The sequence below is a fragment of the Balaenoptera physalus genome, assembly GCF_965194825.1.
Source record: "Balaenoptera physalus genome assembly, chromosome: 10".
In the NCBI taxonomy this organism is placed as follows: Eukaryota; Metazoa; Chordata; class Mammalia; order Artiodactyla; family Balaenopteridae; genus Balaenoptera; species Balaenoptera physalus.
The window spans coordinates 105,047,058-105,073,668 of NC_138889.1; the positions used below are offsets into that span (position 1 = coordinate 105,047,058).

General features: G+C 46.5%; 3 protein-coding genes and 1 long non-coding RNA gene across 6 annotated transcripts; 2 read left to right on the forward strand and 2 right to left on the reverse strand.

The window, feature by feature from the left end:
- Positions 1-973: 973 nt before the first annotated feature.
- Positions 974-10,791, reverse strand: HNRNPUL2 (heterogeneous nuclear ribonucleoprotein U like 2; the record flags this gene model as incomplete). 2 transcript variants are annotated; one of them, XM_082477907.1, is made up of 14 exons in its annotated part: positions 974-1,597; positions 1,716-1,823; positions 2,088-2,161; positions 3,214-3,414; positions 4,759-4,927; positions 5,625-5,753; positions 6,129-6,251; positions 6,420-6,683; positions 6,905-7,017; positions 7,105-7,195; positions 7,505-7,644; positions 7,835-7,911; positions 8,205-8,340; positions 10,251-10,791. In XM_082477907.1, the coding sequence occupies 14 exons, from the start codon at positions 10,789-10,791 to the stop codon at positions 1,517-1,519; spliced, it is 2,247 nt and encodes a 748-aa protein (XP_082334033.1). In that variant the 3' UTR covers positions 974-1,516. The 2 variants fall into 2 exon arrangements, 1 of the variants encoding a protein (XP_082334033.1); XR_014268183.1 differs by lacking the exon at positions 2,088-2,161 and having other exon boundaries at positions 1,556-1,597.
- A 318-nt stretch (positions 10,792-11,109) lies between these two features.
- TTC9C (tetratricopeptide repeat domain 9C) lies at positions 11,110-19,196 on the forward strand. Of its 2 annotated transcripts, XM_082477958.1 has the most exons (5): positions 11,110-11,243; positions 11,600-11,728; positions 12,500-12,792; positions 16,364-16,546; positions 17,488-19,196. In XM_082477958.1, the coding sequence occupies exons 3-5, from the start codon at positions 12,555-12,557 to the stop codon at positions 17,580-17,582; spliced, it is 516 nt and encodes a 171-aa protein (XP_082334084.1). In that variant the 5' UTR covers positions 11,110-11,243; positions 11,600-11,728; positions 12,500-12,554; the 3' UTR covers positions 17,583-19,196. The 2 variants fall into 2 exon arrangements, with proteins under 2 accessions (XP_082334084.1, XP_082334085.1); XM_082477959.1 differs by lacking the exons at positions 11,110-11,243; positions 11,600-11,728 and adding an exon at positions 11,745-11,882.
- Positions 18,225-25,327, reverse strand: ZBTB3 (zinc finger and BTB domain containing 3). The gene is given in 3 exon segments (XM_082477919.1): positions 18,225-23,269; positions 23,271-24,860; positions 25,201-25,327. Coding segments are annotated over 3 exon segments (1,674 nt in total). The 5' UTR covers positions 25,243-25,327; the 3' UTR covers positions 18,225-23,227.
- Positions 25,328-25,697: 370 nt separating this feature from the next.
- Positions 25,698-26,611, forward strand: LOC309668327. Its single transcript, XR_014268189.1, has 2 exons — positions 25,698-25,784; positions 26,072-26,611. It is a non-coding gene; the product is annotated as an uncharacterized lncRNA (long non-coding RNA).

Here is a 26,611-nt window from a genome sequence, read left to right on the forward strand (position 1 = left end):
TCCCCTCGCCAGGAAGTGCGGCAATGTGTGGTGTTCGCTGAGTAAGCTCTTGGCTGACACAATGCTGAGCAGGAAGGTGAATGGAAACTGAAGCTCAGTATTGAAAGAGCATTCCCATAACCCACCCATATTCTTGAACCAGCAACCTGAAGCTGTCTGTCCAGAACTGGGAGGGTGCTGGTCAAGTTACGAACAGTAACTCTCCCGACTGAAGTCTCTTGGCTAGAGGCCTCTCTGGGACACGCAGGGCAGGCACCCCCGGAGGAATCCTGTTTCAGCAAGTCGGGAAGGGGTGCTGCCTTTCACGCACACGCTGCACACGCTCCCATTCATGCTCTTCCCAAGTTCCAGCAGCCCCACGGAGCTGCCTCCCACCCCCCCACCCTACCCTTTTCTATTCACTCTCTATCTGTGTATCAAAAAAGCCAGCAGGGCCCCGGCCCTCCACACTGTAGAAAATAGCTGCTATTCTCAGCGCCTGGGCCTGGTAGCCCACACCACAGGATTCACCTATATACATATCCTGCTGCAGTGAAAAGAATCCTGCTTCGTTTCTGTGTGAGCTGAAACCCTGAGAAACGTTCCTTCTCTTGAACTATAAGAGGACAGATTCTCTAACAGAGATGATTTCAGAGACTTCCCACCTGTCTCAACCTTGGAAGACAGAGAGTAGAGACTGGCAAATCACAGTCTTCAGGCTGAGGGCTGCAACCCCAACTCTTCCCCCGGATTTTATGGAAATCCATTAACAGATACCGAGAGGCTGCAAGCTATTCTGCTCTGCAATCAGGAACAGTCCCCATGCCTCCTTGGCGTGGGGATCCTATATAACAGAACCGCCCAACTGGTAGTCTCCATGCCTCAGCCAAACAGCACAAAGGCACAGGAACGTGGAGATAGGGACACTATGGCCTCCCAGCCCACCGGACCAGATATCCCAAGAGGGAAAGGTCGGTAAAGAAAATACAAACGGTTAGTTGGTGCAAGTGATTGATAAGAGCTGATCGTTTATTTTCACTGCCCCAGTCACAAGCTCTCCCTCTGTCCCCACTCCTGCCTGCTATGGAGAGCGCCCTCGCTCGCACGCCTCTCCACCCTCTCCGCACCACCTCGCCGTCACTCTCCCTTACTCGGCTGCCGGTCCAGCTGCCTTAGAATGTCAGAAGGGTGACATTTTCAGTTCTCTCTTCCTGTCTGACTGCAGGGTATAGGACAGGCAGCCCTAAGTGCTGCTTTCTGAGCAAATGTTTTTTTGATTACAAATATCTAACTAGGTTTGAAATGTTTTATAGAATAAGACAATATTCTTTTCAACAAACTTTAAAAAAAAATGTACAGTTTTGTTGCTTGTTTCCACCCCCCTCCCCCCACTGCTTGCGCACCCTCCCCCCACCGCCCCTCCCCGGCAGCTCAGCCCCACCCCGGCAGCCCCTGTTTTCCTTGGTTGTGTTTTGGGGGGTGCTTGGCACCCCCAGAGATTCAGCTTCATGGCTGACAGGCGACAATGGCAGGGGCTTCACCGATACCCTTGGTAACCGTAGTAGTTCCTGTAGTATCGGTCTCTGTCCTGGGGATGGTGGTAGTAGTAATTCTGCCACTAGAAGAAAGGGGAAACTCCATCACTTGGAGCCACAGCTGGCTGAGGACGGAGAGGCATGACACTCATCCCTCTGGTCCTGCCCCCCTTCATCTCTCTATCCCCAGATGATACTTACATCCCGACTGTATTGTCTGTAATAGTCTCTGTATCTGTTGTACTCATAATCTCGCCCATAGAACCGATCGTAGTCTCCCCTGTATCGATCGTAGAAATTACGGTAACCCTGCGAAAGGAGAAAGAGAAGGAGTGAAGATGTGTGGGTTTTCAGCATCACAATCCACTGCTATCCCCCGTCTTAAATGAGACACATCTTCACTTGATATTATAAACAAGCTTAACCTTCCCAGGATAAAGTCTTCCAGAGGAACAAATTAAATGGGCAAAACCCTAAGCCCTGAGAAAACAGCCCAAACCACTCTGCTCCCCCAAGCCAATAGGAATGGCTGTCACGGCCCAGAGGGAGGAGCAGAAGGAGAGCTGCACTCACCCCTCTGTTTCCAGACTGCCCCCAGTACTGCTGCCCGTAGGCCCGGTTGTCGTAGCCTCGGCGCTGCCCGCCCACTGGAAGAGAAATGGAGAGCGCGCTCAGACAGCTGGCATGGGGTCCTGGCTCCACATCTGAGTGGAAATCAAAAAGTCGGAGCCAAAGGCAATTCTGGGGGAATAGGAGGCCTGCTTCTGCCAGGCTCACACAATGTTAATTAAAGCACCAGCCAGGATCTTTTAAAAAGTCTGAGGGGGGGTAGGGCAGAGGAATAGAGACACAAGAAAACCAAGCCACCTTGGTTTCACCTTTTGAAGCTCCCCAATTCCTGCAAAACATTTAAGATGCCAAAAGCATACATGGCAGAGTTAGAAACATGAGTAAAAACTGCCATTCGTAGAGTCACAGACTTTCAGCCCTGGAAGGGATCCTGGATATCATATAACCCAGACCCATCATTTTATACAAATGAACAAAGTCTAAATGATAAGCTCTTCCAGGGTAGGAACTGTTGGTATTCCCAGTGCCCAGCACGTAGCAGGCACTCAAGAATTTTGTTGACTTACACTTATAATTACGCACACACACACACACACACGCATTTTTAATGCACAGTGAATGCACACTGTGGCGGGGGTTGTTAACTGACAAACTAGACATTCAGGAGGGAAATTAATTCCACTAATAAGCTAACTTACTGTCTAACACCCGCCCCAGATTACTGAATAATGCATTCACTTACTGCTCTATACAGTTGGGTTGATCCAATAGACAAAGTAGCAAGGAAAAAGATAATCTGATTTCACTGCACAAATCCTTCATACAGACTACAATAGTGAAGGGGGAATCCATATGTAAAAATGAAAACTAGATAAATGAACAGGCTCAAGCATTGCTTTTCAAGGAAACAAATATTTTTGTTGAAAAATAACTACCTTTTGTTGAAGGATTATGGAAAAAGCACAAGAAGCTGGGAGTAAAGAACACAGGAGAAAATAAGCTCCATAAAGAAGGGACTTCCTTATTGTTGGTGATCTGACTTGGTTTGCCTGGCCTTTCCTTGTGGGTCCTGCTGCACTCAGCACAGAGAACAGACTGAGGCTCGGGCTGGCAGGTCCCCAGGACTCACCGTAGCCTTGGCCTCTGCTTCGGTTCTGCCGGTTTCGCTTGTTTCGATTGTTTCGGCGGTTTGTCCGCTTCTCGGAGGGGGGCAGCAGCTTCCTTGCCTCCTCCTTGTACTTAGTGACAATGGGCTGAGCTTCCTCCTTCTCCAGCTCCCCGTATGTCACCTCATCCATATAGTCGCATTTTTCAGGCAGAGAGAAGTTGGCTGTAAGAGTAAGAGAGAAGCTTGTGGGCCTCCAAGTACATAGACGGGTAAGATCTCATAATGAAAACCCCACTACAAGAATAAGATTTTCTAAGCCTCATCTATTAATGCACAGAAGTGTGCTGGGTTCACTCTACGGGTTTTCCCTAAACTGTAACAGCCCCAGGCAAAGGGCTGTCTGCAAACTGTAGATTTACAAGTTCTCAAGTGATCCATAATAAATTAAGAGTGAACTGGGTTAAGGTTTCTTATCAGGACAGAAGCAGGCAGCCAGGGGCTAAAAGTAACTGAGAAAGTTTTGGTGTTGGTTAGATAAGAAATACACTTTTAAAGAGACTCAAGAAGAAACTGACCCCAGCCTAAAGGCACTTACTCATCTATACAAGGAGAACAGTTAACAAGAGTACGGGGTCCTCATTAAAACCCCCTGTGTATGATGGGCGAGCGCACTTGCCAGTCTCTAGACATCAAGTTCAGAGGCTGAGTCCCAGCAGAATTCAGTTCAATGAGGCTCTCCTGATTCTTAGATGAATCCAGTTAGCCCTCCGTTTTATAAAACTGAACTAAATTCCTCCAAGTGCTTGAGTACCAGTTATGGACTGGCTTAGTTCATTCTAAGTAAACTCGGAGAATCCAGCTCTTAAATGTGTAACCAGCTCCCATGCCTGGGCATTATCAGAATTCAAAGAGCCAGTAGTTGATAGCTCAGGTGGGATGCCAGGCGCTGAAGGCAGCAAGGGGAAAAACCAAACTCTGAGGTGAACAGCAAAAAACTAGATCAATCAAGATAGTTAATTTTGCCTTGTAGGTAGGGAACCTTGCTGTAAGGCTTTGTACCACACGTATCAAAACCCAAAACAAACAAACAAACAAAAAAACAGGCCTAATGTGATACCAGAAATCAAAATTTACTGATGAGATCTTTCACCCCAACCACTACCATTTTAATTTGAACCACAAGAATGTCCCATCTCTAGAATATAAATTCAGTGAAGGCAGAGCTTCATCTCATTCATTCTTTCCCTGTGTCTAGAACAGTACTGGACAAACAGTAGACACTCTAAGTATTTACTAAATGAATAACTGACTCATTGAAGCCTCTGCCTTAAGGCTATCATCCTGTGGTCTCTCACCATTTTTCTTTTTGGATTTTATCAGAATGAATCAAGGGGTTATTGCTTCACCATTCACTCTGCTCGTTCATTAACCTTAAAGTGATCACACCCATTAATTTATTCCACAGATTTACACTTTACATGTGGAGAATCCCCCAGGTGCTAAGAGGCTCTAGTGAGGTGTGCATGGACCAAGGACAGGGCCCCTAACTTGCAGCGTTTAGCCCACCTTTCATCTCCAGCATTATAGACTCAGGCACATCGTCTCCCTCCACTTCCTTCCTCAGCTCCAGCCTCTTCTTCCAGTCCTCCTCATTAGGGACGACCACCACCACTTTCCGAGAGAAAGTCTTGAACAGCAATAGCTTCCGCCGTTGGCCAGAGTTGTACACGTTACACTAGGGACAAGAGGAGTAACGGACGTTTTAGGAATAAAAATTAAACTCTGATTCAACCAACAATTACTGAGCATCGTTCACAAGTGAGGCACTAGATTAGGAGTCTTATTTACACAATCTCTTTGAATTCTTCCAAAGCTACATGATGTTATCCTGTTTTACACAACATGAAAATTGAGACTCAGAGAGGCCAAGACTTGTCCAAGGTCACAAACCTAGTAAGTGGCGGAGCCATGAATCCAAAGCACCAACGCTCTTTCCATCGCCTCTAGAAAGTGTTTTATAGTCTGGGTCCAGACACTCTCTGGTAAAAACACTAAAAGTTGTATCTCTGAGTTCAAAACACATTACAACCGTAACACAACCACTTGGTCATAATCAGGTAACCTGATTCTGTTACTTAATTCAGTCTTTCTCTATATACGCACCCTATTTTGACTCTGAGCAATTTATTTTAATGAGATTTTTAAAAAAATTATTTATTTTGGCTGTGCCGGGTCTTAGTTGCAGCATGCATGCAGGATCTAGTTCCTTGACTAGGGATCGAACCCAGGCCCCCTGCACTGGGAGCACGGAGTCTTACCCACTGGACCACCAGTGAAGTCCCTGAGCAATTTTATCAGATTAAGTGGATACCAAATCTTTTATCTTTGGACCTACTGTTAAATTAGGTTTCTTTTGAATGTTTGAACAATACCTGATCAAGAATGAAGTTCCTCTTTGTCCGGGAAGCAATCTGGACCAGCTTACTAAGGCACTGGGAGGCTTGCTGAACTAAAAGGTCTCGGCTTTTGGGGTCCATCTGTGGCTCCTCGAGCCCCTTCATCTAATGAGTTTGAGAGGAAGAGAAACACAAGAAGTTACACAGTAAGTTAAAGCCCAAGAATCACTGGTAAATGCCACAACACCACCACATCAGTTCACTGACATTCCTCAGTGCTGGGAATGTTGTCCATTTCCTACAGAACTCATTTCCAGTCTCAATCTGGATATACTCCAGACTTTACCAGCTTTCAGATTTGACAACACAGCAAAGGAAAACAAATCTACCATAAACACATACTGAGAACTCATTTCTTTATTTGTGGGGCTCTTGTTCTCAGACACCTGAAAGACCAACTCCACTGGGAAAAGATTATATAAGTTTCTTGGTACCTCAAGAGCTAATATCACAGCGGACTAACCCCTCCCAGCAACTCACCCTCATTTGATTGAGCACAGTCTCAGCTCCCAGGACATTGTATCTTTTCTCAGGGTTTTCTTTTGTGTATTTCAGTGCCCACTGGGTCTTTCCAGATCCAGGCAGTCCCACCATCAGAATCACCTGCAAGTAAACCAGGAATGCTATAAAAAATAAGTGAGGGTCATGTTTACAAAGCCCAATTTAAGAACATCCTCCCCTTCCCCCAGCTGGGTAAAGTTTTCAGAAGAAAAGCGACCCACCCACCATTCCAAGCATAAGCACCAAGGTTCTGCACACTCTCCGGCATACCTCACACTCCTCTATGGTCTTGGGAGGGACCGCAGTGCGCACGCGCTCCTCCACAGGCACGGCATGGATGAACACAAACTCTTCTGGCGGTGGGAAGAAGGGCTCCTCCTTCTGACCAAAATTTAATTCTACAACACAATTTTTGCAGAGGACATGGGGTAGGAGGGCCCGGTCAGCCAGGGATTCCTTGTTGATACGGAATGCCACACCAAGGTCTTCTCCATTCTTGGAAAAGGAAAGTTCTACTTCTTCAGCCTCAAAATTCTACAACGACGAAAGACAAGAGCATTTATGGGCACACAGAGCTTGAGGTTGATTAATCTTACAATTTAATCTTTTTTTTCTCTACTCCAACTGCTGTACTAAACAACTATGTGAGCAAGGCATCAAACGCAGAAAAGACAGCAGCTGATGGGAAGCAAATTGATCCCTAGTGCCCTCTATTTACTCCTTGTTACAAATCTACAACTTTCAGGAGCACTTACAGCAAAGCAGCCAATGACATCATTCTCCCCAAAAGTCTGGCCAAATTCCTCAAACTGCCCATTCTCTGCCTTGAGTCCTCGTCCATCGAAACCGTAAGAGAATTCATCCTCACCTAGAATAATCAGCAGATTAGTTACCTACACTCAAACCTCCCACAGAGCAGCAAACACTGAAATGATTAAGTTAAAAATAACTTTACCAAGCTGTGGATGGGAAAAATCAACAGACCATCCAACTCGAAGGAGAGAAACCTCTGTGCAGCCTTCTTTCATTGGGAGATTCTGGGTTATCTGGCCAAGTCAGAAAAGGAACTTTCAGATACTCGAGCAAAGTCTGAGTTAGACAAGATTTTGATACAAACCGAAAACGACAACTATCACAACTCAACATCAGAAAAACAACTGTCAATGAACTTAAACCAAAGCCATGAGGGTCAATTTCTTGGTTACTGGAGCTACGGTTGTCATTCAAGTGTAGTGCCTTTTTCTGCACTAATAAAATACTGGTGGGCGGTAAACTACTATGTACTAGAGCCCAGTACATAGTAGTTTAATGACTAATTTAATAAATGAATGGTCCTAATGAGCTGTACACACTACCTTGGCCTCAAAGCAGACTTTCCCCTTTGTCACTCCATAAGTACTTCTTGCCCCAGACCAAAGGGTGGGGAACTTCTCTGAGAAAAGTGGCTGCCCTCCATAGCGGTCTTTGCTCACTTGAAAATGGAGATCCGAGGTATCTGTTAAGAAAGAAGCAATCTGTTTACTCCAATGCCCAACACTTGAAGCCACCAATAGAACACAAATACACCCAGTTCTCAAGAATGGATACAAAGTTTAAATCTCTTCAAAGTTGCAGGCCATGAAGTTTCAATCTCCAAAATCACTTCTGATTGGTTTAAAACCTCAACCTGTCTGCCTTATACATACACGTGTCCAGGTTCACAAGAGTCTGATCCTCCTCCTCATCTTTTGCCTCTTCTTCCGGGGGTGGTGGAGACTTTGAACTATACATATGAGAGAAAAACAAATACAATGTAACCAAAGTCCTCTAATTTGAAAGGTGTCTGCATGACATCAGGTCTGTTTATCAGCAAATATAAAATTCCAGCAGACAGCTTCTTTCAACAAATGTGAAAAGGACAACAGGAGCTTTCAGGGTAGATTTAATCTAAAACTTAGGCCTGTAAAAACCTATTCCATTTTTAATCCACCCCTCTTTCCAGACTCTCTGGTCAACATCAGGTATACCAAAATCAGAGCAGACACTCCCTTCAATGAAAGGGACTATTTCCCTCACCGGCTGTGGTAAGCCTCCTCTCGGAATTCATAGTAAGCTCGGCCATGTTCATCCTTCTCATCCCGCTGTCTCTTTACCCCCCGCCGCTCACCATCTGAGCCTGCTGGTTTTGACTTTTCACTATCTTGGTCATCTCCTACAAAAAGGAGGGAAAGAAAATCAGCAGTTTTCATACTGGAGTGTAGAATAAGCTCAGAACCAACAGAAACTAAAGGAAGACCTGCATATCTGTCTAGTCAGAAGAGCCAGGTTTTTCCCATTGCATTCATAGAATGTTTTATTTCCAAAGATGATCATCTTCCTGTCATTGGCTGGGATTTTATTTAAAGAAAAAAAAAAAAAAAGGGACATTATGGGCTAATTACAGTCAAGCAGTAGATTAAAAATTTGGCAATTTTTGCATTCTAAATTTATCTGCTTAAATCAGGTCAAGCTTGCAGATTTTCCCACCAATATGACATAAAAGAAACAACCCGTAAGTTTTTTAAAAACTTCATAGCTTAACTTCGATTTCTATCAGATTTGGATTTAAGCTGGACACTTAATATATGTTTTCCAACACTTTTCCACAGCTTCATGTTACAGAAGCCTCAATTTTTTTTTTTTTTAAGAGTTTGCCTTTCCAGCTTTGAAACGCACAGCCATCCACAGCTTTACTTACATAGCTAATGGACTATGGTGTATATACAGAGCTGTATTTTTATCACAGATTTTTACTGAAACTTGCAGGAGCAAACCATTAAGTCACAAGAGACCCATAAATAATACTGCATCTTTACTGCACATAATTTGGGGCACAAAGGTGCTGTCATACAGTTAGCAACATTCTTCACAAGAGGAGGAAAAAACTCCAATTTTTCCTTGGACTTCTTTTGGTTTGTAACACTAAAATTTTTAATAATAACTTCTTTAAAGAAGTCCTTTATCCCTCAACCTTTTTTATCTGCTATCTGGCGGTACACGTTAAGTCAAAGGTTATGTAATGGGATTTTCGTTCCAGGACATAGGACAATCTGCAAGTTGCATATGACTGTTGTAGAATGGGTTCCAATTATACCATCACACCAAGCAGCAGCCTAAAAAATGTATTATAAAAGGAACTAAAGCAAGCCACTTCATATTAAGAATGGGAAGCCGCTCTAGCTTTCCTCCCTACTCTGACAAGACAGTTATGGATCAGCTCCAACCATCCAATTACTTCAAAGAGAGAAAGGTCACCAACTCCCTAGGGCAACGCTATACAGTCTCTTCCACAAGGTTACTCAATGGACCCACCAACACCCCAATCATTTCAATTCAGGAAGTCAAGGACCCGAAATGTAAAAAGCTAGCTAAGCGTACAGCAATTCTACAAATTTGCCCATCTATCCACTCAGATGAAAGATTAAAATTTAGTCGTAAGAATTCAGACAAGGTTAAACCCCTAGCCAAATAACGTTGATTAACATTCTAAATGCTGTAGATTAAAACTTTTTCTTCCGTAGTTAACGATTAAACTTGACACCCTCACACCACAGGCTGCTGAAGAAGGAGCTGCTGCTAAAGCAGGAGCAATGTTAGATTTCCAGATTTTCGCTGTGGCTCAAACTCTAATATTGAGCTTTTGATGGAGCGAACTTTGACGAACTGAGCTTATTGCTTAATTTCATGGCGAAAAAGTCAACAGTCGGGCCGAAGCCTCCAACAGTCGGTCTGGCTGTCCGTGTAATCAACAATTCCTCAGTGCATTCTCGGTTTAGGAAAAGATAACCAGCACCGCGGGAGCCTGCTCCAACAGGTAGCTCATAAGCAGTTCGCAAGCAACATCGCTTACTTCCATCCACTACCACCAAGCAACCAAGTTAGGCAGGAACCTCCCGCCTGCAGAGAGTGGGGCCACCAGAGGTAGTCAAACCCCCCCAAAAAGGTGGGTAGAGGACGAAAGCCACCTCCCCTGGGGAGTCCCATAGAATGGCGATGGGAATCGAACCCCGCGATGCAGGGCTTGGTGCTGGGTCAGGGGCGCACCCGGCAGATTGGAGCCGGGCTCCGCTGCCAGCTCCTCACCCTGTTCCTCTGCGGCCTTGTCACCCGGCGCCTCGGATCCCGGCGTCTCGTCTCCGCTCCGATCCTCCGGCTCATCTTCCTCCCCCTTGCCGGTGCCCTGCTCTTCGCCACCGTTCACCCCACCTGACTCGGCTGTGGCCTCCTCCTCCGGTTTCTCGGAAGCATCGGGCTCGGCCGCGGCCTCCACGGCTGCCGCCTCCGGGGGCTCCGGCGGCGGCTGTGCGGCCTGGCCCGAGGCCTGGGCAGGGGGTGGCTCTTCGTCTTCGTCCTCAAGCAGCGCCTCCTCGTCCTCCTCCTCCTCCTCTTCGTCCTCCTCCTCGTCCCCGCCCGGGCCGCCGCCCGACGCGGCCACAGGCCGAGGCTCCGCCTTGCAGGCCCCGCCGGGCCCGGCCCCGCCACCGCCAGCCTCGTCCTCGAGCATCTCGGCGTCCAGCGCCTCCTGCAGCCGCTGCGCCAGATCCACCTTGAGGCCGCGCGAGTCCAGGCCGCGCCGCTGCAGCTCCGACCGCAGCTCGGTCACTTTCAGCCGCTTCACCTCCATCGCCGCCGCCGCCTCCTCCGCCTCCCGCCGCCTCCTCCCCTGCGAACCGTCGACCGAGCCCGACCGCGCAGGCGCCGCCGCCGCCCGCCTCCGCCTCACGCGCCAGCACTGAGCCCGCGCGAGCGAGCGCACGCACGTAGGCACGCAGGCGGAGGGCCGCGCGCAGCCTCCACTACGTAGTGTTTGTTTCTCGCCCTTCCTCCCTCCCCTTTTCGGCCCTCGGAGCCCAAAACAACGCAGCGGGGAGCTGCTTCCTCTCCAGCCACCTTGGTTCCCCTGCCGCGGGCGGGCGGGCGGGTGGGCGCGCGCCGAGGACGACGGACTTCCCTCTCTTTATCTCCCGCCCCCTCTCACCCCCTGGGCCAATCGCCGCCAGCGGCTTCACGGCGCAGTCGCACCGGAGCAGGAGACGGGAAAGGCTGGCTTCGGCTCAAGTGCCTCGTAGTACCGAGGCGTGTGCGCACCCGTCTCTCCGTACTTCCAGCCGGGGCTCCGCGCAGCCGCCCGGAGCTCCCTCGCCACACGCCCCTCCCACCCCGTCACCACCCTTACTTCCGTCTGACCCGATCGTGCTGTTGTCGTAGGGCTTGCTCGCTAATCTCTGTTCCCTAGTGTCTATTCGTGCAGCCACTTCTTGAGAGAGAAAAAAGCCAGAAGGAAAGCAGGGAAGCTCCTGCAACGTGAATGCCTACTGGCAATTGTCTTTCTGGTTAGTCAACAAAAGGGCTCTCCAAAACCTTGCAAGGACTGCAGTAACTAACTCCGGCCCTCTTTTTTTCCCCCCCTCAATCCTTCAACTTCTACCCAGCAACAGACACCCTGACCTCGCCGTATTGGTCAACTTGAATCGTCATCTGCAATTCTGATTGGTCCCTCAAGATCTTTCGGATTTTTTTTCAATTGGCGAAGCTGCCAGAGGATTTCCGCCCACCCCACGGTTGGTCCACTGGGGAGGCTGGAGAGGCGGGGTCGTTTCTGCGGGATTACTTTTCCGGGGCCGCTTCTGATTGGGCGGCGTGGAGCAATGCGCGCCACCCTTTAGACACCAAGCTGTCGGGAGGCTGACCCTGCCTTCTTCGTACTCCCCGCCGGTAAATCGAAGCCCAGCGGAGAGACTTCGGGTTCGGCCACTTGCTGGGGGCGAGGGGCTGGCCGCGGGGCATGCGAGGCTTGCATGAGCGGCGCTTGCGGCCGCGTCACCCTCGGCCTGTGTTTGGGGTGCACGGACTGCATTCACCTCGGTTCCCCAGCTCCTGGCCCGGAGGTCAATAAATGCTGGTTGAATAAGTGCGAACAAAGAGCTGGGATGGAGGCAAGCCCTCTAGACCTCTTTTAGCAGTTGTCCCCGCCTACTCCCTTCCACTTCCAGGTCAGGGAGGTGTGTCCAAAGGAAAGGAGGAAGCAAATTCCGCCGGCGTTTGTACGCCGGCCACAATTTTGTAGTACGGCCTTCGCTTTTTCGTGGAGTCTCCTCACCCCGGAGTCGCCGCTTTAGGAAATCAGTTAATCTCTGGCTTTACCCTTACCACGTCCTCTCCCTGATCAATCCCCTGCACTTCTAGAGATTGAAAAATAACTGCAGAGAGGAAAGGAAGGGGCTGTAGTAGAATCAAGGAAACCTCATTCCCTGAGAGGCCTCCTGGAGAAGGAGAATTTCCTGCTTTTTTAAGTCGGCTACCAAAATCGGTTATTTCGCTCCTATTCCCAGAGCTTCGGTTGCTCTTTCACTTCCCAGTTCCTCAAGAGCACTGGGCGACAAAGTTATGGAGAAGCGCCTGCAGGAGGCCCAGCTGTACAAGGAGAAAGGGAACCAATGTTACCGGGAAGGGAAGTACCGAGATGCTGTGAGTGGGTACCATCGAGCTCTGCTGCAGCTGCGGGGTCTGGATCCAAGTCTGCCCTCCCCGATACCTAATCTGGGACCCCAGGGCCCGGCCCTCACACCTGAACAAGAAAACGTACTGCGCACCACCCAGACAGACTGCTACAACAACCTAGCTGGTAAGAACAGGGCTGAAGGGTGGGTAGAGTGTCAAGGCCGGGACATGAAAGTCTGAGAACATTGGGAAAAACACTGACGTGCTTCTCTGCCGTCGTCTAGTTATTCTGCCATGAATTGAAATTTATTTTCAATCTGTAGGGTCTAATTGAGTTTCTGTAGAGCCGTACTTCTCAGACTTCACTTGGAGAGTTTGTTAAACACAACTTCTTGAGCCCTGTCCCCACGATTCCGATTTAATGGGTCGGAGGTTTGTGTGTTGGGCGATGTGTGTACCAATTTGCATTTCTAACAAACTCCCGGTTGATGCTGATAGGTTTAGGGAATTTCGCACGCTATAGAGAAAATACTGAACCTACGTTTAGAGTATTGTTTCTTTAATATTTAAAATATAGGAAGGAAGGCACTTGCTTTAACTGGTGGTGTAAGTTATCCATCTTAGATATTTTGGATAGCTTTTCCTCATTTTCCTTCTTCCTATAAATCAGCTAGATGGTAGTCTGGGTAACCAGTATCTTCCTTATCCAGCTGGCCTTGAATGAAGAGGTGGATTCCAGAGTTAGTATCGCTAGGATTAATCTGCTAAAAGAAGGGAGACTTCTTAGGTCTGTTTTATAGCAGGCAAAATAACCATAGAACTAATTAAGTTATTTTGAAGTATATTAAAATATGCTAATGGTCCCAGTTGAGGCCACAGAAATTATTAGGAGTAGTTTTTATACTTTGTAATAGTTGTTTAAATGATTTTTTTTTTTTGCTTACTACACCACTCATCAGCTGTGATTTGGTGAAAATCTAGCTTTTTTACAGTGTGTGTCCAGAGCTCCTCTTAGACTCAAGTAACAGTAGTTAGAGTAGCTAATATTTCAGTTCATTCAACAATTATTTATTGGGTACTGAGGATACTGCAGTATTATAAAACAGATAAAGATCCCTGCTCTCATAGGGAGATGAACAAATAACAAAAGAGGTAACATGTATTAGAAGATGATAAGTAATGCGGAAAAGAATAAAGCAGAAAATGGGGATAGGGACTTCCCTGGCGGTCCAGTGGTTAAGACTCCATGCTTCCAATGCAGGGGGTGCAGGTTCCATCCCCAGTCAGGGAACTAAGATCACACATACTGCGTGGAGCGGCCCAAAAAAAAAAAAAAAACAGAAAAGAAAATGGGGATAGTGAGTGCCATAGGCATGGAAGTGTTAGGTAGTGGTCAGGGAAGGCTCATTAAGGTGACATTTATGAAATGCCGTGTTTAAGCCCTTTATACACATATACATATAAACCTATTTAAGTGTCACAGCAATCCTTTGAGGTAGATTTAAGGAAACATCTAATAAGTGGTGGAGCTAAAATTAAACCTGGGAAATCTTAATTGCAGAGCTTAAGCTCTTATTGCAGAATACTGTACATTATTAGAGAATAGAATACACATTGGGGAATTGACCAGAAATGAAGGAAATGAGATGGGTACTTGTAAATATCGTGACTCTCCAGGTGGACTTGAGGGCAGAGACTGTGGCTTATCCATCTGTAGACCCTCTGCTTGGGGGTGCTTGGTAGATGCTCCATAAAGACTCACTAAAATTAACAAATTTCACTTATATGTAAGTGAAATTTACATGTTGGGCAATTTATTTATAGTATCTCTCATCTTTATAAAAATTCTGCAAGGTAGTTATGATTTTCCCCATTTTACAGATAAGGAAATCAGACTATGTCACTGTCTAAAACCATCCAATGGCATCACATTACACTTAGGAAAATATTCAAACTCTGACCTTCCCCGGCACGGCCTGACCTGATCTGGCTCCTCCACAGACCGAATTCACAAAGCATGCGTCTACCTTCCAGCTTTGTAGGATCTCTTCTGTCAGCTAGAATGCCCTGTCCCTTGAATGACCCTTGTCATTCAGATCTTGGCCCAAAAGTCACTTTCTCAGGGAAGCCTTCTGTAATCAAACATCACTCTGACCTCATTCACTCTCTGTCCCAGCACAGTTCTGTTTTCCTCAAAGCACTAATAAATAAGTGAACTTCTTAGTGCATTCCTCCTACCTGGGAACTGGGATACAAGCTCTATTTACTCGTCAAGGTGTCTGTCTCGTTCCTCTCCTCTCCTGCTCCTAACTCCGCCTAGCACATGGTCAGTTCTCCATAACTAGTTGTCGAATGAATGAATGAAGCTACAGTGATGGGTTAGCTGACTGCTTGGAAGTACCTAAGTATTGTTATAAACCATATGGCCACTTGGTGGGGATGTTGTAGAAGGGATGCAGACATCAGCCCTGATTCTCCTTCCTTCTCAGCACCGTGATTTAATAATGCTGTGTTTAATCCCACAGTTATAAAACAGGGAATGCATTTCCCTTCTTACTTATAGAAAGGCAGAACACTGACCTGAACATTGCCTCCTAAACAGATTTGTGGTGGTTTGAGGTCCCATTCTTTCATCCAAGGGAATAGTGAAGTAATATATCGTCATTGAGAATGGTGGTAATTCTTGAGTTAGAGAGTCCTTGATTCAGATTTCTTACTCATTCCACCTAGAAGCTGTGGGATCTTGGACAACTTACTTGACCTTTGTGAACCTTGATTTCTTCATCCATTAAATGGAGATGGTAACACATACTGACTTCAGAGGGTGGATGAGAAGATTAAACAAGCACATAGCACAGCGCTTACTATTTCCTCACACAATTAATGGCAACGGTTGTTGTTAACAGAGCTTCAGTACAAGCATTGTGGTGAAATGGGAGATTCAAGACAGAGAGCCTCGGGTAGAAGAGATACACTGAAGAGTTTGTTTGTTTGTTTGTTTTTTTAAAGATATGGCAATTTATTATTTATTTTTATTTATTTATGGCTGTGTTGGGTCTTCGCTTCTGTGCGAGGGCTTTCTCTAGTTGTGGCAAGCGGGGGCCACTCTTCATCGTGGTGCGCGGGCCTCTCACTATCGCGGCCTCTCTTGTTGCGGAGCACAGGCTCCAGACGCGCAGGCTCAGCAGTTGTGGCACACGGGCCCAGTTGCTCCGCGGCATGTGGGATCTTCCCAGACCAGGGCTCGAACCCGTGTCCCCTGCACTGGCAGGCAGATTCTCAACCACTGCGCCACCAGGGAAGCCCCCAATGAAGAGTTTTAATTAAATAAATTTTTTTTTTTTGGCTGTGCCACGCAGCATGCAACATCCCAGTTCCCCGACCAGGGATCGAACCCGCACCCCCTGCAGTGGACGTGCGAAGTCCCAACCACTGGACCACCAGGGAAGTCCCCATAAATAAATTTTAAAGTATGTTCTTATCAACTTTTATAGCTGGGCCTGACCCACACTAGGTACATGCTAGGCATTTGGTAGATAGTGAAGTAAACTGTGAGGTATGTAAAGCTTATATTCACTGCTGTATCCCCAATGGCTAGAAGAACGTCTGGCACGTGGTGGACACTTGAATGTATTTGTTGGATGAGTGAATGTTGACATCATCCTAGGTTTGGTACTGCCTTGAGTTGGGCAATGGAACTTAGTGTAATAAGGTCCTCCTCCCTCTTCTCTTTTCCTTCCATTTGGCCCCATTAGCCTGTCTTCTTCAGATGGAGCCAGTAAACTACGAACGGGTGAAAGAATACAGTCAGAAAGTCCTGGAGCGACAGCCTGATAATGCCAAGGCCTTGTATCGGGCTGGAGTGGCCTTTTTCCACCTGCAGGACTATGACCGGGCTCGGCATTACCTCGTGGCCGCTGTCAATAGGCAGCCAAAAGGTGAGAGAAGGGGACTGAAGCAGTAAGTACAAAAAATTGTTCCACCGAGGTAGTATCTGTGGGAAGGTGTTTTATTTTATCTTTCAACTTATTGAATTTTGAAAAGAGGTAATAATACAGTCACATGTTCAAAATTCAAAAAGTATAAAAAGATATATGACAAACAGGCCTTCTACTCCTGTATTCTTGCCTCCACAGGAAAGCAATATTGTATATGCTCGAGAAATAATCTTACAATGTTGTTTTTCAAGTTTCAGTTCCTAGATGGGGCCAAAAATAGGATCTGGATTCCAATGAATAAACATGATAATCCTCATTTCTACCAGTTCTCCAGCTGGGGTCTGGCCTTTGCTTAACTATCCATTTATCCTTTAGCTCAGCTAACCCCAGGTATGACCTAGAAGAAGGACAGGCCTCCTGAGAGAAAATTTGAGGCTTGTTTCCAAGGGCAAAAGAATATTGTGAAGAGAATGACAGACTCATTCCTGTGTTGGTGGTTCAGCACTGAAAATTGTCTCCCATTTTGCATTCTGGCTTAGAGCGGCTACTGAAGTAAGAGGGTCCCCAAACATACAGTAATTCAGCAACATCTCTCTAATTGAATGGGAAAGCCATTATGAATTAATAAAGATACATGAGCCGTTGTTCACATTTCTTACCTTCAAGTACATAGATTAACTGCCAGCCATGTATAGTAGCTTTAGAGACTTGCTCTGACAATAACTATTTCTTCAAGCTCCTTTTCATTATTAAGTTAGCATCCCTGTACAAGATTTTTTAATAATGCAAATAATGAATGAATGAGGTTTACTATTGCATAGAATTGTTGTGATCTATGCAAATGGAAAGATTTTAGGAAATGGAAGTGTGTTCATAATCCTCTTCTGCCCAGAGGTACGATTATGGCCTGTCTCTAATTGCCTTCTTTGCCCTCTTCTAAGACGCCAGTGTCCGGCGGTACCTTCAGCTAACGCAGTCGGAACTCAGCAGCTACCATCGGAAAGAGAAGCAGCTCTACCTGGGCATGTTTGGTTAACAAAGAAGAAAGATACCCTTCCACTGGAACTTAGGTGAACCATTAAAGACCCACCAAGGGGAAACCTGAGCCTCAGCAAGAGAAATTAACCCCGTACCTCTGACCGAGGTGAACTTCTATTTTGTTTCTAGTTCTGCACGAACTCTTTATTGCTTACATAGTCTGTGTCTGTTTTTGTTTCTCCATCTATGTATTTATATGGCTTTTAATATGTGGTATTATTAGGGATATTTGCCTTGAGAAATACAACCAGAAAACATTCATCAGTTATGGGTGGAATTAATCATACCTTTGGCATAGATTTTAATGATAGATGTTGGTAGATGTAGTCATATACAAAGGAGAAGGCTAGCAGAGGATGAAGTAATAAGGAAGGCAGAAAGGAGTTCCTTCCTTTGTTTCCTCAGATGCCCAAAGCCAAACTTACACAGGCCACAAACTGGCAAATATACGTACTGTGAAACTAGACAATTATAAATTGGGCCCACACGGCTCAGAATGAAAGATTTGAAATTAACCATCTTGATTAAAATAATTCCTTTGTCTTAATGTTCCACATACATTCAGATTCTTTTTCCCCCACAAAAGTGTCTAGTTCCTCTTGTTTCTCTTGGTAATTTCTAGTCCTTGCTATTGTTTACACTCAGATCATTAATATAGTATACTTATTTTTTTTTTTTTATTAAACCCTTCTGTCTTAAAACTTCTGGAGTCAAGCATTTAAGTATATATTTTGTAATCTTTTAAAAGCCCTCATGCCAAAAAAACACTCATAAACATTTTAATTTTTAATAGGTGCATATCTATAGTATGCTCATTTCTCTAAAAAAACATAGGAAAGACAGTTTACCAAGTCTTCTAGAAACAATACCATAAAAGAACAGGATAAAAACATAGATCTGTTCTTTACTTGTTACCTGCCCCCTTGTATTTTGCAGGAGCTCACTTCCTTAAAGAGGAGGGAAACAGTGAGGAAAGGGTCTCTTTCCTTAGGGCCTTTTAAGCACCAACGAACTTTCTGGAAGATTTGTTGGGCATGGGTGCAGGCGCAGATCTGGTGCAGTCATGGCTCAGTAGGAGGCTTCATCAACCAGGAGCTCCTTTGTCATTCTGCTAATGTCCACAATGTATGAGTTGTACAGAGTAGATAAGACCATAATAGCACTGCCTCTACCTTTATGAGTGAAGGTAATAAGCGTGTCATTAGCCATCATACACAGACAGATTTCAGACAGAAACCCCTTAGTCTTGCCAAGTGTACACAAGCTCTTCTCCCTTTATCAATAATGCCTCTCTTTCAATGAGCTAGGCTCCTCTTTGAGTCTCCCTGTACCCTTAAATAATACAACCATCAACTTACAAACAAAAAGTTTTCATACCAAATGATCTTTTAAGTCCAAGGACAGAACTAACAAAAGTTGAATATTTTATTCCTCTTCCAAGCTTCTTAAATTTCTAAGCCTAGACTGTTGCCAAATTATGTCATGGTTGTGTGTTATGTTTGTTTGGGGTTGGTTTTGCTTTGTGATTTTCTTTTTTTCCCCTAAGACTTGATGTTACAGTAAGCTATGTTCTGCATCAATGAGGAAAAAATAAAACTGGTATTTAAAAATATATTGTAGAAATTTATTGCACTAACCCTTTTTTAGCACTACTAAGAGACAAAGTGGTCAGACTTACATTTCGGTCTTTAATTTGAAGGCCAGCTCCTAACAGAGATGTTAACGAACGGGAAAGTGGACAAAGGTAGGCAGTCAGATGTGGGTCTGGAGGAGGTCTGGCCAGCCCACATGCTGAAGGAATCAGCCAGAGGTACCTCAGTCTCTGTACTCAGAAGTTTGTGGAGGGGGGAGGCTGCTCACCTTACCAATCCTTAACGGTTTCCACACAGGATTTGAGGGTTTGATTGAAGAGAAAGCATTCATGGTGATGTGAGGATTCATACTGCACATAAGGGACAGTTTAGAACAGTGTTTCCCTCCAAACCAATACCCACCATCTTTACAGTCTTGCCAAAATCGCATACTACCTATACTACTTTTTAGTCAATATTTTATTTAAATATATATTTTGAAAGGAATTTTTGGACAGAGGAATATGTTAAATGATACCATGGGGCTGTAATCAGCAAACCCTAGGCTGAAACCATAAGATGAATAAACCAATTTCTTCTATAAATCGCAAGGAAAAAGAGAGGGGAACCTATAAATTAAAAGAAGTTGAAGAGCCACCAACCAAATAAATGTGACTCTACTTTGGATTCTGATTAGAAGAAAACAACTAAAAGTTTTTATGAGACTGTGTGTGAAATAAGAAAAAATATATATATTGGTCTCTTCCCAGGTCCTGGCACAGATCTCCTAAAACCCTTGGAATTTGGATTCTGATTTGAAAAAAAAACTAAAAGTTTATGAGATAATCAGGGAAATTTGAACAAGAATTATTATCAGTTTTGCTGAGTGTGATCACGGTATTTGGTCTTTTTAAGGGTTCTTTTAGAGGTGCACGCTGAAATTGCTTACTGATAAAATTGGGGAAGGGACTTTAGAGCACTTCATATCATTTGCCAAGAAACACAAAAAACCCAAAACAAAACAACCAATCAACCATAAAAATAAATGTATTTTACAGTAAAAAAAAAAAGTATTAGTGTATATTGAAGTAAACCATCTTTGGAAACACTGGCTTTGGAGAAAGGGAAATCCAATGTGAAGGGCTAAAATGGTGAGTTTTGTGAAGCTAAGAGCAAGTGAAGGCATACACTTAACAAAATACCAATTAAGAAATGAAATCCTAAACTAGGAATAGGTCTCTAAAACTGGAGAGCAAAGGGTGGTTGTCTGAAAACTAAATCAGCTTGTAGCTCAAAAGCAAATAACTTCTCAGGGTTAAACTCTTAATAGCCTGGGGCCTGGCCCATCCCACCATAAAAGGAGGCCGATTTTGGCTCAGTAGAAGGAATAATTATCCAACAATTAGGGTTGTCCAACAGTAGAATATGTTTCCTTTGGGAATAGTGAGTTCTCTTTCAATACTTGGCAAAAGGAGGATCCAGTGTTGGACTAGAGGTGAGATGAGCTGGCCTGTGGTTCGTTGAATCCATGGTTGGGACTGTCAAGAGTAGTGGAAACCAGAGAACGTTCTCTATTGATCACACCTCTACAGACAGGCCTAAACTGTTCTTGGTGTCCAGCAGATAGATAAAGTGAGGCAACTGTGGCCGTAATTGTGTTGGCTGCTGCTTTAAACATCTTGCAAATTCTTGGCTGCCACCTCCAATGAAGAAAGCATTCCATGCTGGGAACTAAAGGAAAATGCTTGCTCTTCAGGAGAATCTCACCAAGTAACACACCCTCTTTAGTTAAGTATTGCACTTGGCCGAGACAGTAACAAGGTTCCTGTGTTCCCCAGATGGTCCAGAGAAATTATATACATTATATATACATGTACACATATTTATTATGCCTTGCTTTTAGGAACTGATGTTCTGAGGCAACCGATTTCTTTTTTCCCCCCTCCTTTTTAAAAAAAATTGATAGATAATTCACATACCATAAATTTCACTCTTTTAAAGGCAACTGATTCTTTTTTTTTTTATTAATTAATTTATTTATTTTTTATTTTTGGCTGTGTTGGGTCTTCGTTTCTGTGCAAGGGCTTTCTCCAGTTGCGGCGAGCGGGGGCCACTCTTCATCGCGGTGCGTGGGCCTCTCACCATCGTGGCCTCTCTAGTTGCGGAGCACAGGCTCCAGGCGCGCAGGCTCAGTAGCTGTGGCTCACGGGCCTAGTTGCTCCGCGGCATGTGGGATCTTCCTGGACCGGGGCACGAACCCGTGTCTCCTGCATTGGCAGGTGGATTCCTAACCACTGCGCCACCAGGGAAGCCCGGCAACTGATTCTTATAGGCATTTTGATGTGATTCTTACTCCAGGAAAAGGTGCTCCAGTCAGCTAAAATAGCTCTTACTGTATGTATGTATATCTTGTCTTGTTTCACCAAGGAGTTAAGGCAGTAATGTATTTGCATAAATAAAATTAGCCATTTGAAAAATAAAAGATTATTCCAACACAAGAAAAATAAAAGCGTAGAATTCAGTCTCTCAGCCATGGAAATGTTAAGCGTCAACTTTTGCTTCCCATAATAACCCAAGTAAGGAGCTTTCTTTGGCCAAATCTTTGATGCTCAGCTCTGTCTCCTTCCTATGACTCAAAAACAACTTGCTAGTGAGAGTTCACAGGGCTGAAATGTGACAAATCCAAAGAGAGAGAAGAAATTCAGAACATTCACTCATATTTTCATCTTTTTCTAAATACTCCTTCCTGCTTTTTTTGCACTCAGTTCCTTATGTGCCAAAGAGAGAGAGTTTGTGGGGAGCCCTCTGGTCCATCCTACAAACACCACTCTTCACCACAGGCAGGGGCAGACCCTTCTCTTACATTCCTAGAATGCTTTTTCCCCCCATGCCACATCAACACCCCAAATTCCCATTTCTTTGCTATCTCTACTGTCAGTAACTACCTGTGTGACCGTACATGAGTAATTTGACCCGTCTAGGCTGTCATCACACCTTTTAAGTGAGGGAGTTAGACCAGATGAACTCTAAGATTGTCTCATCTAGAGTTTCTTGCTTTAGTTTTCCCAAGCGCCCTTCATTTCCATTTCACAAGTCCTCCAGCTGCCCCCACACGCCTACCACCGTGGAGCTTAGTGTTTTCTGCCTTGCAGTTTGTCATCTTCAGAGACCTCAATGCACATTTAAGACATGCAGGCAAAAATTTCAAGCCATCAATACGGTATCTGTTGTTGAAACAGTCAATCAAAGGCCTTTCTACATGGAAAGCAGAGGGAAAGGGGTAAGGCAACAAAACCAAACAAACACTCAAAAGGTCAAAAAAGAAAACAACTTCTAGTTCAAAGTTAACCATCTTCAACAGTGTTTTAAACCAGCATGGTATCTTAAGTCATAAGCCAGGGTTCAAATCTGGCCTGCCCCTTAACTAGCTCTGTGACCTAGAACAAGTTAACGTTGATTGTTCAGTCTCAAGTTTCCTTGTCTGTGGGGAAAAAAGCGGGGAGAGGGATAATACCTCATAAAGTTGTTGAGGATTAAATGAGTATTTACGTGAAGCGCCCAGTACGTCCCAGGACACAGGAGGAGCTCAACTACAACAATAAACCATGATTGTGTGAAATTCCCTAATTTGTACACTTTTCCTAAGTAAAGTCTACACTGCCCTCTGCCTCTCTCACTTTTTTCCTCATAAACAACCTGACCCCCACCCCTACCCCAAGTACAGGTATCAGATTCCTAGAAGGTCTGGAGGAGAGCTGTGAAAGAATCAGCAGGCATGCAGGTTTGTGGACGAAACCAGCCAAGACCAGTTCAGAGAGATACTTTTCACTGCTAGCTTTATGGGTCCAAATGCAGAGTGAGAAGGCGATTACACCTCGGGAAAATTCCCGGTGCCCTTGGTGAGGAGTTGACTGAGATGCGATGCCCCATAAAGTCCTGCTATCTGGCTGGGAAAAGAAAAGGGTAGGAACCTACAGCCTGGGCAGAATCTTCATTCTGTCCCCAGCAGGGGAAATGAGATGCTTCCCACCTTCCGTGCTGCCCCCTAACAGTGGCAACAGCAGGCCTAGCATCAGGGCGTGCTGCTCTCACAGATGTTAGTTTTTGGGGCCAAGTACAAAATTTTTGGGTGGCCCTCCAGCACTGCTGTTCTGTCTGTCTGCTGTCGGGGAGCCAGGGATGGGCTGCACTCCCAGGAGGGGGCCAGCCTCTGGATCCGGTTTGCTGCGTTTGGCCAGGTCCTCATTGTGAGCCTTACGGATGTGGCGGTACAGGTCCCCTGACTGCGTGTAGCTGCGCAGGCAGTAGCGGCACTCGTAGGGTCGCTCACGCGTGTGCACTGTGGCATGGCGCCGTAGTGTGTAAGAACATGAGAAGGTCTTCCCACATGTCTTGCAAGTGGGAACATCCTCAGTAAAAACCCCAAAGCTTCCTGGGGCTGCTTCATACTCAGAAGGCAGGTAGAGTGGCTCGTGCAGGGTGGGCGGAGCAGGCAGGGGTGAGGTCACCAGTCCTCGATGATACTGCCCTGGACCTGGCAGCAAATGGTAGGGTAGGTGAGGATCTGGCGGCAGGAAGTGGTCACTGGCCCCCACCTCCTCCAGTCCTGCTGCCCTTGGCTCTTCAAAGGCCTCTGGCTGTGGGGGCTGTTCACCATACATTGCTGCTCCAGGTGGGAACAGTCCCTCAGGACCCTGAGGCTGTTCCTCCGAGGCATCGGGCTCCTCATCGGAAATCACTATAGCTTCTACTTTCACCTGGACCAGCTCCGCTTCTGCTGGGGCTGGAGCCTGGGATGGAACTGGGGCTGGGACTGGGACTGCAGCCGAAGCTGGGGGATAGAAGCCTTGCAGTGGTCCTCCAGTTCCCCTTGGTTCCACCACCCTCAGATTCTCAGAAACCACATCAAGGGGAGCCAGTGGCTCCACTGAAACCGTTGGGAGGCCCGAAGAGAAGTAGTTCGCAGGGTTGGTCTCTGTGGAGCTACTGGGGCTGGCAAGAGAGACATCAGCCACTGGTGGAGGAGGTGCCCGCAGATGGAGTGAGTCAACCTCCACGCCAGGCTGTGTAGTATCAGCCCCAGCCGGCATCGGTGGCTCATCTGGAGGACAGACAGTAGGTGAGGGAGCTGCTGAGCTTTTCCATTCCCCTTTGCCCCAGTGGCCTGATGTCTCTGCAGATGCCAACGAAGGTTGGGGGCCACGGGAAGTGCTGGACAAAAACTCCAAATTAGGGTGCTGTGAGTTGGTTTCTTCCTCCTTCTTGGTACTATCCGCCTCTGCCAGGGCCCGGGCTTGCAGCCGCCGCTTACACACCTTGACAATATCATTCATGTGCAAGTAGCTGGCAGCTGCCAGCACATCCTCCACAGGGGTATCCCCCCTCAGGACCAGCTGGCCAGCATACATAAAGTCCAGAAGCAGCCCAAAGGCTGGGGCTGTGACAATCTCGTTGTGGATACACACCAGATCCCTCTTGTCCAGTTCCCGCTCTTTATAGAAAAGCTGGAAAAATGGGCTGCAGGAGGCCAGCACAGCCCGATGGGCCAAGAACTGGGTGCTACCCACCATCACCGTGCAGTCACAAAGGAAACCCTGCGACCGCTGCTCTCGGAGGCTCTGCAGCAGCTGCTGGCTGTGTTCTGGGAACTCCATAGCACCCCACGAAGGGAAAGGGACCCTAGGAAGGTCCCCACCAGTGGCTCCCTGGGAAAAGAGGACAGGGGGTTAGGGCAGGTGACCCTCCCATAAACCTTAACGTCACCTCTGAGCTATTACTTGCCACCCCAAAGCCTCTGGCAGCACCGTCCTGACCCCAAGACGCTCGCTTAAATTACTACCCTTCTTTCTCCCAGGTCACACCCAGTGGTCTACTTTTAGCCCCGCCCCTTCGGCCTAACCTTAGCAGCAGGCTCCGCCCCGTCCACAAAGCCCCTCCCCGGAAGTCCCGCCTCCTAAGCAGCCTCCGCTTCCTCGATGCCCACCCGGTAGCTTCCAGCACCTCCTCCAACTAGAAGTCTCGCCCCCAGGCCTTTGCGGGCGATACCTCTACGCCCCACTCCGGGAACTCCCTGAGCCTCTCTCGCATTCCAGGGGCTAAGAAGTCCGAGGGTGGGAACTAGCAGAGAAAGCTGATCTCTTCACTCACCGCCGATCAGCCACAGGGAGAGCTCCGCCCCTTCCCACCTTCTCAGTTATCATTGGCTCAAATTTGCCTTCCCTCGTCACGGATTGGTTCACTCTCCACTAACCCTCCCCCCGGCTCGGGGCGGCGTCTCCAAATGGGTGCTGGTGGCCGTCGCTCAGGCAGCTAGGCGCCCGATTGGTTAGCGCTCCTGTCCTAAACTTTTCCTTTTCTAACCTCCTTCTTTGCCTCAGATCCCTCTGGATTGGCTGAGCTTTTCCAGCTACCTGAGGCAGTAGGAGTGCGACGCCCTCCGGATCGGCCGCGAGGCCCGCCACGGCGCAGAGCGTTGTGTCTTAGCGGACAGCACGTCACCCTCGCTGCTGGGTGACCGGGAAAAGGAGAACCTACAAGCTGGTGTGGTACCCAGGAGGCCCGAGTCTTAGACCCGGCTCTGCTGTAACCGTGGGCGATAGCTGCACCTCTCTGAACTGCAGTTGTTTCTTGTAGGTCCCTCCCTCTCTCAAAAACTCCAAGATGCCCTGCTGCCTCACTCCCTCCAGTCTGATGGTTCTGGGCTCCTGGCTCAGCAGTGGTGGTGTCAGAGAACTAGCAGCTGCGCGAATGCAGTCGTAGTGTCCCTAGCCTAAACTCTATAGCCAACTTACAATAGAGATGAGTGGCCTTCTCTGTCTGGAGCGTAGGGGGCAGTAGCTGGTAGGAAAGGAGCGAGTGGGCCAAGGCCCTAAAATGTCCCTGGGCGGGAGAATAAAGAGCGTGACTACTTCTGAAGAGATCTTCCAGTGTTCCTAGACAACAGCTAGTTGTCTAGCCACAACTACTGAGCCCGCGTGCTGCAACTCCCGAAGCCGGCGTGCCTAGAGCCCGTGCTCTGCGACAAGAGAAGCCACCGCAATGAGAAGCCCGCGCACTGCAACGAAGACCCAATGCAGCCAAAAATAATTAATTAATTTAAAAAAACCCCGACATAAGTAACATTTTCATTTTCTAGGAAAAATAACTCTATTTTCCAAAATCAAAAAAATATGTAGTGAAAATAGTGGCATTGTTTTACATTTTTCCAAATTTCTTTAATGTCTGGCTTTATATTAGACAGCTGCATTCTCACATCTGTTTCTGTTTTCAAACTATTATGAGATATTGTTTTGATTATATGAAGATTAAAATCTGACCTCATACCAATGGGTGGGCGTGGAATTTCACTGGCCATGGTGAGGAGTTTGTATTCTATTCTGAGTATAATCGAGAGCCATTGGTGGGTTTTAAGCAGGGGAGTGTTCTGATACGATTCTTACTTTTAAAGGCTTATCCT